Source organism: Salmo salar, chromosome ssa24, assembly GCF_905237065.1.
Source record: "Salmo salar chromosome ssa24, Ssal_v3.1, whole genome shotgun sequence".
Lineage (NCBI taxonomy): Eukaryota > Metazoa > Chordata > Actinopteri > Salmoniformes > Salmonidae > Salmo > Salmo salar.
Genome location: NC_059465.1, coordinates 8,456,820 through 8,476,847, shown reverse-complemented (window position 1 = coordinate 8,476,847; position 20,028 = coordinate 8,456,820). Strand labels below are relative to the sequence as shown.

Here is a 20,028-nt window from a genome sequence, read left to right as displayed (position 1 = left end):
GTTATTTCAATTTAAACATGTTAAAAAGTGATTTTATCTTACCAATTGGTGGCACTGTGTCCCATGCGGCTTTGCTTCCTGAAAGGACTGCTCCACCCCCAGACAAAAGGCCACACTCACTTCAGCCCCTCATTTCATTGGACACAAACATCTTAGGTGATATATATATATATTTTTTTTTCATTAAAAAAATTCAAGGGTTGGTGTGAGGTACAAAAAGGTAGTTTGTTGCCTGAGGGCAACACCCTGCCACAGAGGGTTAAACAAATGCAAATGCAGCTACTTTGCTGTTATTCTGCCTGCACTTTTTGACGTGACTGTAAGTTAGCCGTAGTTGGCTAGCTACCAACAAGGGATAAGAACGTTGCCAGCCAGTATGGCAATGGAACATTTAGAACGAACGACTGGGTCGCATCCATAGATACAGAACAAAAAGACTTAACGACTGGGTCGCGTCTCTGGCAACCGAACCAATAGAACGAATGGCCAGCCGGCTTGGGTAGTAACCCTAGATTTGTGTCGGGACTATATCTTGTGGAAGGATGAAATAGTATGAATTTAAAAAAAATTCTAAATAATGTTTTTGATGAAAATATGTCAGTCATTATTTGAATATGTTGGTAACCTGTTGTATAAAACTGATAATGTTTGGAGGATATATTGGATTATATTATATTATATTTATATTTAGGATTATATTTAGCACTTAAACATCTCCTGCTGTGCTAGTCTTTGTTCTGTCAACCTTGGTTGCGGGTTGTGCTGCGCAGCACTGACAGCTGTGTGTTGACATGAAAACTGGGTCAGGATTCCGAACCGTGGAATGGATCATGTGACAAAAGTGTTTGTTTTGATTGGCTGTTGAAAAGTTTTAACTGGATGCAACCAAGTTACAGATTAGTTGCAGGGGAGTGCTTCACGAAGCAATCAAGAAAAAACTCAGTTGCAAGCAACTAAAATTGTGTGCAAGTTGCATCGTGTAACGGCAGCCTAACGGTTTGGGTGTTCGATACCAAGCTAAAGCTAATGTGTGTCTTCTAGACAGCAGGTTTTCAAATAAAATACTGTCAAGGTCTCTTACACAAATCAACTGGGTGCCTGTGACAGCACGATGCACTCCCTGAAATGACTCAGTGATGAAAGAGAGAGAAAGAGCGAGCGAGCAAGAGAGTGCACCTCCTCCAGACCTAAATTAATGAGGGAAGTTTTGGTGTGTGTGCACGTGCGTGTGTGTATTAGCGTGCGTGCGTTACTCTTCATATATAAACTTCTTAGTCCAATCTCCACCCATCCATATGTGTTCCTTTAATAGGAATATAATAAATCGAACCAAATTGATACAATGAAACATTGTCCATACTCCTCTGCAACACGAGAACCCTGGTGCACTGAATACACCGACAATTTATTGTACCCTTTATCCTGTAAGAGCTACACTGTGACACATGATTTATACAGTCCCAGCCACACAACGCCGTCCGGCAGAGAAGTGAGTTTACAGTCCAGTCTCCAGTCACACGGTGTGCACTGCAGCAGCTCGGTGTTTAACAATGATTAAAACTGTCATGCCAACGCCATGCTGTAAATGTTCATACATTGATTCATTGCCACGGTTACAGACCACTGCTCTTTGTCGCACAGCCGCCAGGCCTGCGGACTAAAATGTTGACAAGCTGTTGTAGCAGTGTCAGTCTCACCAACGCAAACCCAGCTCCTGGTCCCATCTACAGTGGTACAGCTAGGCTGTCTCCCAAATGGAACCCTATTCCATATATACTGTAGTGCGCAACTTTTGAGCTGGGTTTGAGTTGGTGAGACAGACACTAGCTTTCCTCCTTTACCGCCAGCCCATCCATGCACAGACAGCAACCCAGACAATCACGCACACCAATGATTATTGACTTCTGGAGTCAACTGTCTGGCTCTTAGGCAAAGTGTTGTATGGTCACGCTACCTGAAACAGTGAGAGGCTACTGAGACATGGTCGATCATTAGAGTTGGTCTGACGGACAGGGTGTGAGTGTGGGGGGGGGCACAACAACAATGTTAGAGGGTGCCTGTGCGTCTGCGTCTGTGTGTGTTTCTGTGTGTGTGCACCAGTGGCGGTTCTAGACCATTTCAACTGGGGGGGCCAAGCTGGGGCCAGTTGTACTGTTAGAGGGGCCAGTTACATTAGACGTTATTGTTGTCATGACGTTTTCTTCACTGCATTGCAGGCATTAGCAGGCAAAAGAACATGTTCCGCGTTGCCACTGTCTAATAACGGATGTAAAAAAAGAACGATAGCAAAAATTATTTCATACTCCACATTTAGGGGGGCCACAAGGGGGTCCAAAATTGTTGTCACACTGCCCCCCCCCCAGAACCGCTAGTGGTGTGCACGTGTGTGTCTGTGCAGGGGTTGTTGGGGCGGGGGCCAAACCACACTACAGCACTGTAGGGCAGCCAGGTCAGACATGGAAGGTACCTCTCAGTTTCTGTTATAGTAGAGGTTGCCTCCTGTTCTCGTTTCCTCCTCTTTCTCTCAGCAATGCACCGGAATGCCCTGCTGGGACGTCACAGTGTTAACGGGGTCAGGGCTCAGAGGTCAGAAGTGAGGGGCTGGGTTTGTGAGTGCAGTGTTAGAAGGCGTTAGTGAGCAGGGATCCACGCCACAGAGAATTAGCCATCACAGGGTTAGCACTGGTTAGTGGCTAGTGGGTTAGAGCCAGCAGCACAGGTGCTTGTTGTACACCACACACACACACACACACACACACACACACACACACACACACACACACACACACACACACACACACACACACACACACACACACACACACACACACACACACACATAAGGATACCACCAAGCCACCAATCAGAGACCAAGAGGAGCAGAGGTCAGACAGACACGGAGTCACAGAGGTGAAGTACACAGGAAACTAGCAATTGTGTTTGTACCTCCTAAATGGATATATGTTGTGACAGGGTGCCAAAAAGAGTAACCATCATGTGTGACAGAAGCTATCCATGTTCTACGCACTGGGGTCAATCACTGCCTGTCAGACAGATGATGAGAGCTGTCTGTGGGTGTGTGTGTTGCCTACTGTGCATAAACTAGACTGCTGTGGTATATACTAATAACTACTAATGAGGATTATAAAACAAATTACTTCACAACCTGTTCTATGAATACTGGACAGTGCACAATTAAGAAATAAGGCACAAAAGACTGTGCTATGTGCTGAATATAGTTACAAGTAAATTGCGTTGTTTGGCCCGAAGTCAACCCATTTACCTGTGACAGAATTCAGCACATCGCACGGTCTCGAGTGCTTTATTGCTTTAATAAAACGGTTACCAACATTAAAATAACATTACATTTAACTTGTTTAGTATAGTCCGTTTGTAACTCCACTTACTACTTGTAGCTGTATAGTCTGTTTGTTTGTGTTGGTCTTGGCTAGCTTAATGTTCCTGTTGGTAGCTAGCTAGCAGTCACTCACAGCACCGTCATTAAAAGGGGCATGAGGAAAGACCCACATGCCTACAATATTATGTTTTTCTATGTAGTGAGAACGCTCGGGAACAGGCAATGTTGAGAAGTAATCTTTAAACGTGTTTCCCTTTTCTTAAATCTAGCTTTGTAATTAACTAAAACAAGGAGACAACAAGAAAATTGCATTCGAAAAAGGTGAAGTTTTTGCTGTGAGCCAATGGGGTAACCTAGGTAACCACATGTTGTTTTCCCCACAGGCGGGAGGGGGTTCAACGTTATATCTAATAACAACTGGGACTATGCTAGCTAAACTGGATAACTAGCTAGCCTACAACTAGCCTAGTTATGTCTGCTAACGCTCTGTACATTGCCATTTATGGGCCATCCACTAAAAAAGTGTTCTGTGTCGCCTGGTGCACCAATGTACAGATTAATGTGAACAAAACATCTTAAAAGGTAGCAGACATAACTAAATAAGCTATAGGCTAGCAAGCTAGATTAGCTAGCATAGCAACAATTGTTCGTTATAAGTATAGAAATAACAATCGGCGTTTTTCCCTAACAACATTGCCCAACAAATTGACAACCAGTTTCTGTCCGGAGTCTTTCCTCGTAAGGAATAATTAAATAGTATGAATTGAATTATCAAGATAAAGTTAATGAAAATGTGTCATTTATTTACATGATATATGTTGGTAACCGTTTTTTAGAAGCAATAAGGCACTCGAGACCGTGCTATGTGCAGAATACAGAGTTAAATGGGTTGACTGGCCCTTCGCTTCGCATCGGGCTGAACAACAGCATTTACCTGTGACTGTATTCAGCAAATAGCATGGTTTCTTGTGCCTTATTGCTTAATTATGAAATGTAATCTATTCACTCTCAATGCGTCCCAAATGGGAACCTATTTCCTTTATAGTACTCTACTTTTGATCAAGGTAGTGCCCTATATGGAATAGGGTGTCAGTTGGGATGTACTTCTATCTAGACGGGGACCACTAAAACAACGAGTGGCATAATGTCCTTTTCTTTGGACCACCTACAATGTGTACTTTTCATTACACTTATGCACTTGTGTATTATACAATATTGCGTAACTACAGTCAGCCTATATTGCTCTAGGCAATTCTATGTTCCTTCCGAATGCGTCCTTTTGAAGAGACAGTTGTCCTTTTGTTGCACCGAATGAACTGACAAAGCCAAACTTAAAACAACATCAATGTGGAGAGGGGTGTGTGCGTGTGTGTGTGTGTGTGTGTGTGTGTGTTGAGTCATGACCCTGGCTACAGAGGAACAGAACACTACACTACCATCTCTAGTGTGACTCATTGTGCTACAGTACTGTGTCTTTTATGTTCTGCCTTGTTGATCCGTAGATTAATACAATTTAATACTAGCTATACTGTTATAGTTAGAATTCAATCTGTACTTATTACCAATTTAGACCTATTGTGCAGAATATGTATTGTTCATTCATTGGAGCTTTGGATACTGTGATGTTTTTCCGTAACATTGAACACTCAGTCCAGCAGGGGGGGGTTAAGAGGGTTAATAAGGATATAGGATACAGTGGTTAATAGCACACAGGGAGACATAGCCAAGAGTTTAACAGTGAGTTGTCTGAGGGGCACAGAGAAGGAGTGAGAGAAAGAGAGAGTTACTCACGATATACTGTAGGCGCAAGAGTTGGTGCAGGCCGTGTGGAGGAAGGGAAGGAAAGAGAGGAGAAACAAGTTAAGACACTTTAGTAATAAATAAAGAACTTGACAGAGAGATTTACAGTTGGGAGAGCTAGCTGTCAATCATATGATATTCCAGTCAAGGACACTGTGTGCATCACAAATGGCACCCTATTCCCTATATAGTGCACTACTTTTCACTAGAGCCCTATGGGCCCTGGACAAAAGTACTGCACTATATAGGGGATATAGTGCAGGGCCTCCATGGGGAGTATGAGGGGGGGGGGAAATGACGCAGAGGGAGGGGGGACAGCGACAGATGGAGAAGAAAAATAAACAAAGACGTTGGCAGATGTGCACAGAGAGGGAGCGATGGAGAGAGAGAGAGCGTGGGATCCAGGGGGACGCCAGATAGGAGAGGAGTGGAGTGAGAGAGGGAGCAGGGAGAATGACAGTGGCGTCCTGGGAGCGCAGGGTGTGTGTGGGCCGTAATTACTAGTTCAACCAGACAGGTGATAATTAAGCAGTCAGCAGCGTGTGTGTGTGTGTGTGTGTGTGTGTGTGTGTGTGTGTGTGTGTGTGTGTGTGTGTGTGTGTGTGTGTGTGTGTGTGTGTGAGAGCGTGCCTCGTGCGTGTATGTGTGTAGAATAATGAACCTGCTCATGCAACACACAGTGCCCAAGGTCTGAAGGCCTTGCACAGTCATTAGCCCTTCTGTACTGCATGACAGAGCCTCTCTCAAACTACGGGCCTCCAACTGTGTCCAGGGTAGAGCCATGTGAAGGAGTCGAAACGTCCCAAATGGCACCCTTTTCCCTTCATAGAGCACTATATACTGTTGGGAATCCGGTGCATATTTGGGAGGCGCTCTGAACTCTCATCTATCTTTAGATCCGTGTTGAGAACACAGAACTCTTGAGGAAGCCATGTCATGTTCGTTAGCAGTGTGCTATATCTGGACTGGGCGTATCCTATACTCACGCCTGCATTGTTGTGGTTGCCGTCTGGAAGCTGAACATATTCTCTTTGGGGAACCAGCTATTAGGGTTGTCCTCTACATACCAAGGAAACAAAGCAGCAGTTTAGCCCACAACATAAGACTTCAACTGTTGTTCTCTCTCAGAAGTTACCATGCTTCATACAATGTTAGAGCTGAGACCCGTATTAGGGGAAACAGTGCCACTGGACACCACGGTGGATTTGTTATTGTTTTTGTTTATCAAACCAGGGGTTCTCAAACTTTTTCGGGGCCTGGGACCCCTTTTTTGATAGCAAATTAGTCAGGTACCCCCTCTAACCAAGTCTTCGGGCCTGGGAAAGAACATTTTAAAGGCTCGCCTCTTGGCATTGTAGAGAAAATGATGCAGTTTTCAAGCCAATTTCCTGCAATTTTTACACATTTTGTCATGGGGCAGAGATTTTGGGATGTTGCAGCTTAACGTTAATATCCTGCAATTCTACACATTTTTCCATGAGGCAGATAGAAAATGTCGGTGTTTTAAAGCTTAAAATACAGTGGATTTATGAAAAATAAAGATTGTTGGGGAATACAAGAAGAAAAATCTATAATTGGTGTACTGTGGTTATCAAAATCCCTGTGAGCCTCCCAGGCCCATGTTAACCCAGGGTGAAGAACATAAATTATAGATTAATAATATTACATTGTATTGTATCACTCACTCTACACTTATTCCACAGATCCCTTGGCCAAAATGTGTTTAATCTGTTGTTAGTAATATTCATTCAGTTTATATTTTTACAGTATATACACACATATATATTATATAGTACCAGTCAAAAGTTTGGTCACACCTACTCATTCAAGGGTTTTTCATTATTTTGACTAGTTTCTACGTTGTAGAATAATAGTCAAGACATCAAAACTATGAAATAAGATATATGGAATCATGTAGTAACCAAACAAATGTTAAACAAATCAAAATCTATTTTCTATTTGAGATTCTTCAAAGTAGCCACCCTTTGCCTTGATGACAGCTTTGCACACTCTTGCAATTATCTCAACCAGCTTCATGAGGAATGCTTTTCCTTGAAGGAATTCCCACATATGCTGAGGACTTGTTAGCTGCTTTTAGTTCACTCTGCGGTCCAACTCATCCCAAACCATCTCAATTGGGTTGATGTCGGGTGATTGTGGAGGCCATACTCTTCTTCTTATTGGTGTCCTTTAGTAGTGGTTTCATTGCAGCAATTTGACCATGAATGCCTGATTCACACAGTCTCCTCTGAACTGTTGATGTTGAGATGTGTCTGTTACTTGAACTCTGTGAAGCATTTATTTGGGCTGCAATCTGAGGTGCAGTTAACTCTAATGAACTTATCCTCTGCAGCAGGTAACAGCAGGTAACTCTGGGTCTTCATGAGAGCCAGTTTCATCATGTGCTTGATGGTTTTTGCGACTGCACTTGTTTAACATGTTCTGGGTTACTACATGATTCCCTATGTGTTATTTCATAGTTTTGATGCCTTCACTATTATTCTATAGTAAAAATAAAGAGAAACCCTTGAATGAGTAGGTGTGATTGAGATTGAGATTTAGCTGCAGGCCCCCTGCAGTACCTCCGTGGGCCCCACTATTTGAAGTAACATCATTGATGTTGTAATATTACAAATGTACATGGCAGTTTCACCGATACGGATTCCAACCTCAAGTGCTTTGCGTTTGAGAAAAACATTCTGTTGCAAATTAATCTCCCCTCCGTTCTTCCATCCTCCCCCTCCTCCTCACCTCTCTCCTCAGCAGTGCCTTGTCTGTCTCTGTCTCGGTCCTCGCTGTACATCCTCTCCAGCTTCTTCCTTTGTTTGCCTCCGTCGTGCGGGGACGTCTCCAGATCCATGGAGCGCTGGCTCTGACATGGGGCCCTGATGCAGGTCACACACTCTGGGGTGCAGTCCTCCCGCGAGCCCCCCCTCCGCACCCCCCAGTCCCGGATGTTATGGGCGCTCCCCGAGCTCTGCAGGGGCTGGGACTGGGACCTGTGGTTCTGTGGGCCATGGTCATGGTTGCCACGGTGATGGTTGCCACCACCGCCGCCGCGTTGGTATTTGCTGCCTGGTGGTTGTGGATTAGAGTACGAGGGCTGGTTGGAGGAGGGAGGAGGGGACAGGGGCTGCTTCAGCACCTCCAGCTCCAGGCTCTCCTCGCTGCCTCGGCCCCCTAGCATGCCTCCCTCCCTGGTGATGGTGTAGACCCGCTGGGCAGCTGGCTTCAGGCCCGTCAGACTTCCCTCAGTGGACCTGGGAGGCGGCTGCTGCTCCTCAAAGGAGAAGCTGCGCTCCGCTGAGAGCCCTGCTGAGAGCCTGCGCTTGGAGGGTCCTGTGGGCTGCAAACTGTCTGGCTGCAGGGTGCTGGGCTGGGGCTGGAGACTGCTGGGCTGGGGATCCAGGGTGCTGGGCTGTGACTGGAGACTGTGGGCCTGGGGCTGATTCTGAGGGTGCAGGTTGTTGTGGAGACGACTGAGGTCAGGGGAGTCTGTGTCTTGGCCGATAAAGGTATCAGACAGCAGGTGATCTGGAGAGAGAGGGGGGGGGGTGATGAGCTGTTCGTCTTGTGCTCTCAAGGCCTTGGCAACATTTGAGCAAACATCAGGGAGCCAAGAAAGCTTTTGGGAGATGAGAGGGGGAATGAGATGTGAAGAGATGGATGACGGAGAAGGGGAATTGGGAGGGATTTTGAGAGGATAAGTTGAAGGATAGAAGGGGTTTGGCAGACTTGCCCAGTCCTGTGCCTTGGGAAGATACACCCTCTCACAGTAAAATATGCCAGATATAATGTTGTCAAATTTTCAGAGCATTCTCTGCTTCTAACTGCTATACAGTGAGATGAGCGGAAGGCCGAGTGATGTGGAAAGTTACACGAAAGATGAAGCCGTGATGAGGAAAGTCCTAGGAAATGTCAAGCCATGTAACGAGGAAAGCTCTGGAATGTACTAGATGAGGTTGTGATGTAGGATACCAAATGAGGCTGGGCACAGGTGAAGAGGTTGCCTACCTGAGCCGGCCCGGTTCTCAGGGTGTGCGTGAGACAGGTAATCTCCAAAAGCTCTGGCTGCTCTGCAAAAAGAAGCACAACACAACACTGATTAGCACTGGATCACTGGCAGCCTGCCTGCCTGCCTCTCACCGTGAGCCTTCCTGCTAACTCCAACTGAGAGTGATTCACTATTCCAAGGCGTCTCCTACTCAGTAGCGAGCTACGTCCCAAATAGCTTCAGATTCCCTATCGTGTACTACTTTTGACCAGGGCCCATAGGGTTCTGGTTAAAAGTAGTGCGCTTTAATAGGGAATAGGGTTCCATTTGCGACGCAAGCAATGTTCTATGATCGTCTTGCGCAATCATTGATTAACCTGAACATTTGTCTTATTGACTTGGCTTTACTCTGATTTCCCTATGGAACTGTCTTCTTAAGCCGAAACTACTCGAGAAGGTCACTTCACGCTGCTAGTCTATCTATACATCGCAAAAATGTTCATGGTACGTGTTCGACACAGTGGCCATTATTCTCTCCTACAGAAGGTGAAATCCAATTTGCAGTGTTCCAGACAGGTTTGATATGATTCCTCACACCTGCACACACATATATACAAATACACACACACACAGACAAGCACAGACACACACATAAATGCACACACACAAACACACGTAGTCGCGTGGGGAGCACTGGGCAAGGAGAGTTAGAAGAGGGATGTGGGAGGCTGAGCATGTACATGAATTCAATCGTTACCTTCATAAAACTTAAAAGCACTCCTTTCACATGTCACAAATTCAATCTCCCCTACGGTTTCCTAGCGTGGGTCTGGGGATAGATTTGCAATATGAAACAAAAGCCGCGTGCAATTCTCTTCTCCAGGTTTAATACTACCTAATGCAATCTGCCATGTACTGTACCACACCCAGTAGCATGGTCATTTCATTCGGTTTTAGACTTTTGTGACAAATGTGTCTTCCATATGGCACCCTACAGTATTTCCTAACAGCGCACTACTTTTCACCAGGGGCCACGGGGCTTTGGTCAGAGGTAGTGGACCTATATAGGGAGTAGGGTGCCATTTGGGACACAAACGGAGGCGTACGTTTCCCTTCCAACTGGCCAACTTGGAATCTGAACAGTCCTTCAGACATGGTCATGTGAAGGCTGTAAACTGTGCAGACTTTTTATTCCAGCTCAGTGCTAAACTACCAGATTGAACTAACAATCAAGACCATTGTTGAGTCAGGTTTTAAGTGCTGGGCAGGAACAAAAGCCTGCACAATCTGCGACTCCATGACCAACCCTCTGACAAAGGATTTCATTCGGAACATCTTTATGAATACTTAAAACCTAATAGGGTGGGTTATGAAATATTACCATACATTTAATTTTAATTCTTCAACATACATTTTTTTGAAATCCTTTCCCTTAAATGTGGAAATATTTTATTTAGTGGCTAGAGCTATTGTTCTTGCTCTCTTAAATTGGCAACAGGAAAAAAAACATGGCCAGCAGTACGAAGTGGTTTAATACTGGTAATTAGATAAACTCTCAAACGCAAACACATTTCTACAAACACATTTCTAAGCACGCCCACATAGCTATGCAGACTGCACATAAGAGACACAGAGGATATAGGCTAACACAAGTAGAGCATGTGCGCACATATTTACACACATATGACACGCATGCGTGCGAGCACACACACACACACACACACACACACACACACCTACATAGATACACAGGGCTATAATCCTCCCCCCAGTCAGTGGTGCTTGTTGGCGTTGTGCAGTCTGTACACATCTCCGGGGGATGCTGCTATGAAATGGGATTGCTTTGTTGTTGTAGCCACGGCCCTCTCCCTGCTACAACACACACACTCAAACTAATTAAATATGAGGCAGCACGTGTAGCAGCTCTCTCCCTGAAAAGCAGGTTGGCATTTATTGGGATGACTCATGTACTGGTGGCAGCTCTGTAATCACTAGCTGGCACAGGCACAAAGTCATAAAATCAGATTTTAAACCTCACTTAACCTTAACCACACTGCTAACCTTATGCCTAACCTTAACCGCACTGCTAACCTTATGACTAACCCTAACCACACTGCTAACCTTATGCCTAACCCTAACCACACTGCTAATGTTATGCCTAACCCTTACCACACTGCTAATTTTATGCCTAACCCTAACCACACTGCTAACCTTATGCTTAACACTAACCGTAACCACACTGCTAACCTTATGCCTAACCCTAACCTCACTGCTAACCTTATGTCTAACCCTAACCTTAACCACACTGCTAACCTTATGCCTAACCCTAACCACACTGCTAACCTTAACCTTAACCACACTGCTAACCTTATGCCTAACCTTAACCACACTGCTAACCTTATGCCTAACCTTAACCTTAACCACACTGCTAACCTTATGCCTAACCTTAACCGCACTGCTAACCTTATGCCTAACCCTAACCTTAACCACACTGCTAACCTTATGCCTAACCCTCACCACACTGCTAACCTTATGCCTAACCCTAACCACACTGCTAATGTTATGCCTAACCCTTACCACACTGCTAATTTTATGCCTAACCTTAACCACACTGCTAACCTTATGCTTAACACTAACCTTAACCACACTGCTAACCTTATGCCTAACCTTAACCTTACTGCTAACCTTAAGCCTAACCTAACCTTAAACGAAGACCAAAAAGCTAATTTGTGTTTTCATAAATGTTTCCGATATATAGGCTAGCTAATTTTGACTCTGCAGCTGGCACATCTAGTGGAAATCGCTTCATCCCAATAAACAACAACCTGCCCTGAAAAGTCCCAGTAACTGATAGAGAGAGGGAGAGGAGAGAATGCTATCATCCCTTATCTCTCTGGCTCCACTCCTTCCTATACACATTCTAAAGGGATGTGTGTAAAAGGTAATGGGATGACAAAACACATTCACAACAACCACTTCCAGAGGACAAACTAGCTTGTGGCATGGAGCCAATCTCTTTGTGGCACTACAAAGGTCCAATACAACACCAACTGATATCGCCCTGTTCCTAGCTCACCTTGGATTGCAATCATGCATATTGAAGTAAGAAAGTGGAGAAGATTATTTAAGAAAAGTGATGTAAACCCAAATTGCATGTTCTGTGAAAGCAGAGCAAATGCCTTTGTTTTTGTCTGTGGTGCTGTAATGTATAGGGAAGTAAACACACTCAAGCATACAGTGGTGTGGTGCAATGTAAATACATTATACTGATGTGTATGCAGAGGGCTGTGACGACAAAATGCATTGGGGCCTTAATAGAGGACATGAGTAGGGTAACCTGACCAGGAAAAACTACAGGCCCTAGTTATAAGCCCAGAGTTGTTCCTCATCAGGTAATCAGGAAGGAATCCTGGCCCTTAGACATGAAGAAAGAAAAGTTCAGCTCAATGAGGTAGTGCCTGAAGTCACTGTCTGAAGCCTCTTTCCCCTATCTGTGTCAAAAAGCCAGCCTTTGGTGTTCTGGCCCTGGGTGTCTTAGTGAAATCATGAGTGTAGCCCAGTTACTGGGTGTCTCATCGACACCAAACCGGGCTCTTTTATAATGTGTTAGAGTCATTTGGGAAAGAGGGGCACAGAGTGTTCCTGCTCAGCCACTGAATCTCATCACAGATCTCCTAACTGAGAGGATGACCTCTTTATGAGACACCCTATGTATCTCCCTCTCCCCATCTTTCTTACCTTCCCTCTCTCTCTCCCTCCCCCCTCTCTCTCGCCTTTCGCTATAATTCCCTCAGTCCCTCTCTCTCTCGCCTTCTCTTCTCGACTCTGTTCTCTCTCCAATACAAATACATCCAATTGAGTGAAATGACAAGATGACACAAGAAATATCAAGTTGGCCACTTAGTTTCTTGTCCTCAATTAATTTCTCTCTCTCTCTCTCTCTCTCTCTCTCTCTCTCTCTCTCTCTCTCTCTCTGTCTCTCTCTCTCTCTCTCTCTCTCTCTCTCTCTCTGTCTCTCTCTCTCTGTCTCTCTCTCTGTCTCTCTCTCTCTCTCTCTCTCTGTCTCTCTCTCTCTCTCTCTCTCTCTCTCAAATTGAAATCTCTAATTTGGCAGGCCATCTAAGTACCTGCTGGCCGCTTTCTCCGTTTCACTCTCTGCACTGCGGTTCTTAGGTGATTAAATTGATGTTTATCAGAGTCCGTAAAAATGATTGCTTCGTAATTGGATTAAACAACAACAACAAATGTAGGAAATCACTGGGTAGTTAACGCCAAGTAAGCTTAATCAGTATTTTGACCACATGCAGACAGTCTCAGCCTACGGCACCATGTTCCCTACATAGTGCACTAGGTTTGACCAGGGCCTCTATTGGGAACAGGGTGCCATTTGGAACGCAACCTCAGCCCTACTTTGCATAACATGATGAGTTATGCTGAGCGCGAACGCCGTAGCCCGGGCCAGCCGCTGAGTGTGCAGTGTTAGTTTCTGACCCGCTGTGTCCCGCGTTCCATTCGGCTGTTCCGTCTGCCGTTGGCGCAACAGTAACATGGGTGTAATTACTCAGATCACTGAGGGCCAGGCAGCCTCCACTGTACAGTATCACTGTCTCCCTGTGCAATTCCAGTCCAGGCTCCCTCTACAGGCTGTACTCAGAGTAATTACAGCAGCCAGATACCACAGATACATCCCCTCTGCACTGTAATCCCTGCCATACAGAGAGGGGGGTGATTGGAAGTGAGAGTGAGAGAGAGAGAGAGCACCCACTCTATTATCATCTGGGAGCCCTAATCTAAAGTATTTGTCCTCTCTGGATATCGCTCTGTGTCCCTCTGACTGCCTAAGAGCACAGAGAGAAAATTGAACACAGGTTGGGTGAAAAGGCTGGTGGATTAATTAAGATACATTAGTACTGAGATGGCCTGAGATTCAGACAATAAATACTAGGTGTCAGGCAGACAATTACCTCTCTGTCAGAAGTGGCTGTCGGTTCAGCACTAGGGCAGCGTGTGACTGTGTAATACAAAGATTGCGTCCGAACTGGCACCCTAGTCCCTACGTAGTGTGCTACTTTTGACTAAAGGGCTCTAGTCAAAAGTCGTTGACTATATAGGGAATAAGGTGCCAGTTTGGACACAGCCACCCCAACGCCAATGTACAAGAAGCCAAGATGCGCTGTAATAACCAGAAAGGGCTAATCGTGACTGTAATAGAGCGAACCTCCACTGTGCTCTCTCTGCTGTGTTCAGCAATACAGTCACTGGCCAGCACTGCTCTGCAAGTGGCCACACAATACATTCTGCCTGGTATGATGAGTAGTCATGAAATGACATTGTACAACAGATGAAACAATTTCGTCAAGACTTCTGGAGTTCTATTGACTTGCATAGCCAGAGAAAGCTAACTTCAATCCATCTGCAATAATTGTCCTCCTAATTCTACTAAAATACCCAGTGTAGCCAAGTATACACTTATTCTAATGTTACCAGGCCAGATACATCAATATTTTGTTCCAGTGTATTTTCAGGTACAGATATCAGTCCATTTACATTGAGGGCATAAATATACCTCTTGGCTGAAACCACCCTCAGTCCTGTGTCCAGCGACCGTCCAGTCCAGCCATGCAAGATGAATAATAGAACATACCAGAATAAAGAAGTAGACTGTATCCTGTCTGTGTCCTTACCTTGTTACCCATTTTACCTTTATTCTAGCAGTAAATAAGATATGTCGTAAGATATGTCCTGGGTAACACGGGGTAATTGTCAGAACAAGTTGGTCCATGTCCATGTTTGCTACATGGAAATAGTGACCTTCAATGTTTAGTCGCTGGCGCTGGAGATCAATCAGCCAGTGATTGTGATTCTGAGGCAGAAGTGATGTAAAACCACACCACCATTACATTGATGGATTTTATAGTCTATCTACAGGTTGGTAAAAAAAAAGTCCATAACTCATGGAAATTATACCATCATAGTGTTTAAAGTGAACACTAAAGTTAAGGGTGATTGCTTTCTGAAGAGTCTGGAACACGTCTCGAAATCTGTCATAGAAAAAGTGGAAAACACAGCTCATGGGCTTCAGTCAAATAATATGTGTCTTTGATAATGTGATCAGTTTGATTGACAGTGTGTGTTAGAGAGACAGAAAGACTAAGATGAGAAACAGAGAAGGGGAGAGTGTGTGAGACAGAAAGAGATTGTGTGTGCAGGTATGTGAGAGAGAGGGAGATAGATTTTTATTTGACCTTTATTTAACTAGTTAAGAACAAATTCTTATTTTCAATGACGGCCTAGGAGCAGTGGGTTAACTGCCTGTTCAGGGGCAGAACGACAACCTTGTCAGCTCGGGGATTTGAACTTGCAACCTTTTGGTTACTAGTCCAACGCTCTAACCACTAGGCTACCCTGCCGCCCCAAGAGGGAGGGTAGCCTAGATAGAGTGAGTGTGTGTATGACAGAGCGTAACAGAAAGAGAATAAAAAAGTGTGTGTGTGTAAGTGGTTGAGGCTGTATAAGTGGATGTAAAGGTCAGTATGTTTCACTCTGTGATGTGTGTGTGAGAGAGAGAGAGAGAGAGAGAGAGCGACAGAGAGAGAGAGAGAGAGAGAGAGAGAGAGAGAGAGAGAGAGATATATATATATAAAGAAGGAGGGCGTGTAAAATACATTTTCTGGCACACCATAGATGCCAGAGCCTGTTGGTTGGAAAGCTTAAAAATTATGGAAACTTTTTAGAAATGTGTTGTTGTCTACATGCTATATGCCATTTAGAAATCAAGGGTTTAGGATTCAATTCTGTGTGCAGTTGATTGGTAGCATTTCATATGCCTTTTCATATCAGATCACACACTCACACATATAGGGTTCTTCAGCTTGTTCCCATAGGTGAACCCTTTTTGGTGCTAGCTAGAAGCCTTTGCTTCTACCTAGCACCCTAGAACCCTTTATGTAGGGTTCTACATAGAACCCCCTGTATATGGTTCTACCTAGAACCCTTTATGACGGGTTCTGCCTAGAACCCTATATGATATGAAGGGTTCTACCAATAACAATTTTATCATATAAAGGTTCTTCCTAGAAACCTCTATGAATGGTTCCACCAGCCTTATTAGCCTTTAATTTAAAATTATTTCTGACAATACATTACATATATCATAATGCCTTTCTTTGAGGGCCAAGTTATACCCATAACACAGTGGTGTTAGGAAACTCTTGGTTTAGAGGCCACATCAGGCCTGCAAATCACATTATGCTGGCTTGCAAAGGGATGTGAAATTCCTATTGGAATCCAGACAGAGTTAGGATATCCAACAAGTGGAATTTTTAAACACCCGCAACCTGCATACAGAATGATTGCCAGGGTAGAGAAGACTGAATACTGAGACTACCTCAATCATCTATACTACGAACAAATTTGATTAGTTTTGAAAAAAGATATGCTATTTATCTTTGTGTAGCATAAAATGAATCAATCAATGTACATGCAAAAACACAGATATTAAAAACAATTCTGAAAATCACCCTGCACTAGAGCATGCTGGGAAATATGATAAATGCTTCTATGTAGAACCCTTCTTGCCTTCCAAACAATCCTTCTTGCCTGCCAAAATAATCATCAAATAACCCTTTCTTCCAAAAACGGTTCTTAGGATGTAAAATGTTCTAGGTAGAACCCTTTTCCTTACAAAGAACCATTGTCTTCCAAAATGGGTTCTTCAGATCAAAACGGTTATTGGTAGAAGCCTATCCCTGTGCAAATAACCCTTTGTAACCCTTTTTTCTAGGAGTGTAAATAATCAAAATATGTTAAATACCATTACCCCATCTTGGCTAATGGGCATTAAGAAGCTTGATAGTACAAAGGGTACTGCTTGAGTTACAACACAATAGCCTACAGTAGATAAATGGGTGATTTTGCAATTATGGGCATATGTAACATGTTTTTTTTTTTTTTTAAACGCATTAACAGAAATAATTTTTTCATTTTGTCAGGAACCATAAACTGGTAATGCCTGTGACCATTTTATTTGACAATACATGGACTTTACTCAATTTTCCTCTGTTTCCCTCTGCACATGTCATTACCACTGCATTGTAAAACATTCCATTTTAGTTTAAAACTGATTGAAAAACATCATGGGTTTTTGGATTATTTGGTTTATCTATCTATGGGATTTGGTACCACCACATTTATAAATAATTATTTTAATACCTTAATCTATAAATATGGGCCTTTGCTGGCTGTGCTTGTATACCTGCACGGAGGCTACCATCAACAATGTAATTTATTGTTCAAATTATTATATAATTTTTACATTAGTTATATTGGGAACAACTACTTGATGTAGACAGATGTGTGATATTTCATGTTTACATGTATTTTTTCTTAAGAAATATGTGTACATTAAGGTGGTAATGACCGTGTGGCAGTAATACATTGCATTAGTTGTTTAAAATAAGTGAGTGGAAATCGATATCTAAAATATCATTGATTGCTACAAAGACAGTAAAATATCATTTACTAAGCACTATTGAGCAGGGGTATACAAATACTTTGTAATGGTAATAATCTGGAAATCGTCATTACCGACACATTTTGTGGTGGTAATGACAGTGTTGGTAATGACAATTTGCAACATTTATGAATTTACCTGCCAGGCCATGAGGTTTACTTGGTTATATATGATCAGCTATCATTTGATAAATTCCAACCACAACATAATGAAACGTTTTCTTTCAAATAGAGGATCATCTAGATGAGTTAGAGCCTTTGCTGTAATGACTCAGAATATGCTCGGATCTTGACATATTCAAAGTGACTTTTCTTGAAGATGGAGACATAATATAATACACTCTCCATGGCATATCCTTGTTCTCCAAGGTCAGTTCCCAGTTCATGTGTGACTTAAGATAAAAGCACTATAATGTATCATTTTGCTCAGAGTAATGGTAATGACATAAAATTGTGGGACAACTGTATGTTGTAGAAAAAATATATATATTTAGGACTTATGACACATAACAAATCTCTATAGCTTTCATTTATTTGACTCCTTTTCTAACCAGGTGAATTAAATATTTACAAATTATCATCATTTTCATGTTGAAATACATAGCAGAAGATCAAAGGTCAGGGTGTGGGACAATTGCCTTCTCAATGCGAAACAGTGGAACACAGGAATAAAAGACTTTTGAAAATGACATATTTGAAAAATGAACAAAACGTTTAAGCTTATTTTAGTGTCAACTTATATGTGTAAAAGAAAACACTTTTTTCTTAACACAGTTGCAAAATCGCCCGAATAAGGAGTGTAGCCTACAAATAAATGTCTCGGTCGTTTTACTAACTCTTATTGCTCAAAGCATATCTGTTACAAATTCTCATGGCTGTCCAATGACTTGATAAAAGCCATTATCATTGTAGCTAGCCCAATAAAAACAAAATACATTCGAGGAATATAAATGATGGGCTTGATATGATAGCAGATTTCTCCATGAAATGAAATAAATAATTGCAAATACTTTTGCAAAGCAGATATTTGATCACACAACCCCACAACAGCAAACAGTGAAACACATTTGATAGGCTATCGTTGATATATCATTGTAATATAGGTTTATAAAATGTGTTTAGTTCGTTTGGAATTACTGCTTGAACAATAAAGCAGAGTCGCTATTCACCAACACCGCTACTCCAACAGTTATCAGCGCCGCAACATGCACCTGGTTAGACCCTGCCAGCTTCGGAGGAGCCCCCGGCCAGGCACTCACCTAACTTTTGCGGTCACAGAAGATATTGCATCGTTCCTTAAAGTCTTCCTTTTGGACACTGCAGTTCCCATGCTGAAGTGGAAACGACACGAGAAAAAAGCCAGACCATTACACTGATGGGCGATCAGATATGAAGGAAATAAAAGCTCGTTGAAAACACGGAGGTAAAGCGGAACCACGGCAAATGGGAAAACTCCCCCTTTACCCTGAGTTGTAAAAAAAAAAAGAACCAGTTTTGTAATTTCATAGCCTACTTAATTACGTTCAATCTAAAACAAAAATCTCTTGGTAACTATGGAAAGCTTGTGGTGTGTGACTGCGAGCGCAACAACAGCGCTGGTGACTCAGAGAGCAGAAAACGTGCCCGGCTCGTAGCGCGCGGTTGCTTGCGTGCCCCTCGTGCTGTACTCCTTTATCATACACCCACTAGTGGTGAAAAGGTTTCCACTAGTTAAAACGACCAAGTCAAAATTGGCTATATCGTACAAATTCCCCCCAAAATGTTTAGCTTTTTCCCCTTAATTTAAGATTTGTGTTAGGGATAATGTTAGCAGTGTGGTTAAAGTTAGGGTTAAGGTTAGGTTTAAAATCAGATTTTAAGAAGAGAAATTGTAGAAATAGGCGGGGTTTATGACTTTGTGGTTGTGGTAACTAGTGACGACCACGCTTCAGTTGAATCAGTTAGTTTCTTGACATGCAGTATTTTGAGGACTGCCTTGTAAGAAGCAATATTTGTTGCACCCGTGAGGGAGAATGCCATACCAATTGAACTCCTATGGTGTTATAGTGCCCCATCAATGTAACATGTATAAGGGAACAGATTGGAGTGGCAGCAAGTCTTAAACCTTAAATGGTTAAGCACTTTTCCATGTCCTTTTGGTCTGTTTTACCCTGTAGTCGCTGCTAGTTTGGATGCCTTTGTTAGGCCATTAGAAGTGCAAGTGATATAAAACAACACATTTTCATTAATATGCTGTAATGTGTAAACATTTACCTAGAAGCCAACCTGCTTGCACCAATATAATACTCTGAAATACAAACCCTGCAATGAATTTCATTCATTCATTCCGGTTACGGTAGTATTTACTTTTTTATAGTATAACACA

At 43.0% G+C, this 20,028-nt stretch overlaps 1 protein-coding gene across 4 annotated transcripts in view; it reads right to left on the bottom strand.

Annotated features, from left to right (window-relative positions):
* The window catches only part of nsmfb (NMDA receptor synaptonuclear signaling and neuronal migration factor b), a 46,688-nt gene extending 27,271 nt beyond the window's left edge, over nt 1–19,417 (bottom strand). For 2 of the 4 annotated variants that reach the window (XM_014171027.2, XM_014171028.2), the window contains exons 1-5: nt 18,923–19,416; nt 9,173–9,234; nt 7,910–8,692; nt 6,145–6,217; nt 5,150–5,155 (exon numbers count right to left, since the gene is read on the bottom strand). In XM_014171027.2, coding sequence (XP_014026502.1) covers nt 5,150–5,155; nt 6,145–6,217; nt 7,910–8,692; nt 9,173–9,234; nt 18,923–18,993 — 995 coding nt within the window. In that variant the 5' untranslated portion in view covers nt 18,994–19,416. Of the gene's footprint in view, nt 1–2,467; nt 2,546–5,149; nt 5,156–6,144; nt 6,218–7,909; nt 8,693–9,172; nt 9,235–18,922 lie in introns of all 4 variants that reach the window. The other 2 variants (XM_014171025.2, XM_014171026.2) reach the window with 2 other exon arrangements.
* Between the last annotated feature and the right edge of the window lie 611 nt (nt 19,418–20,028).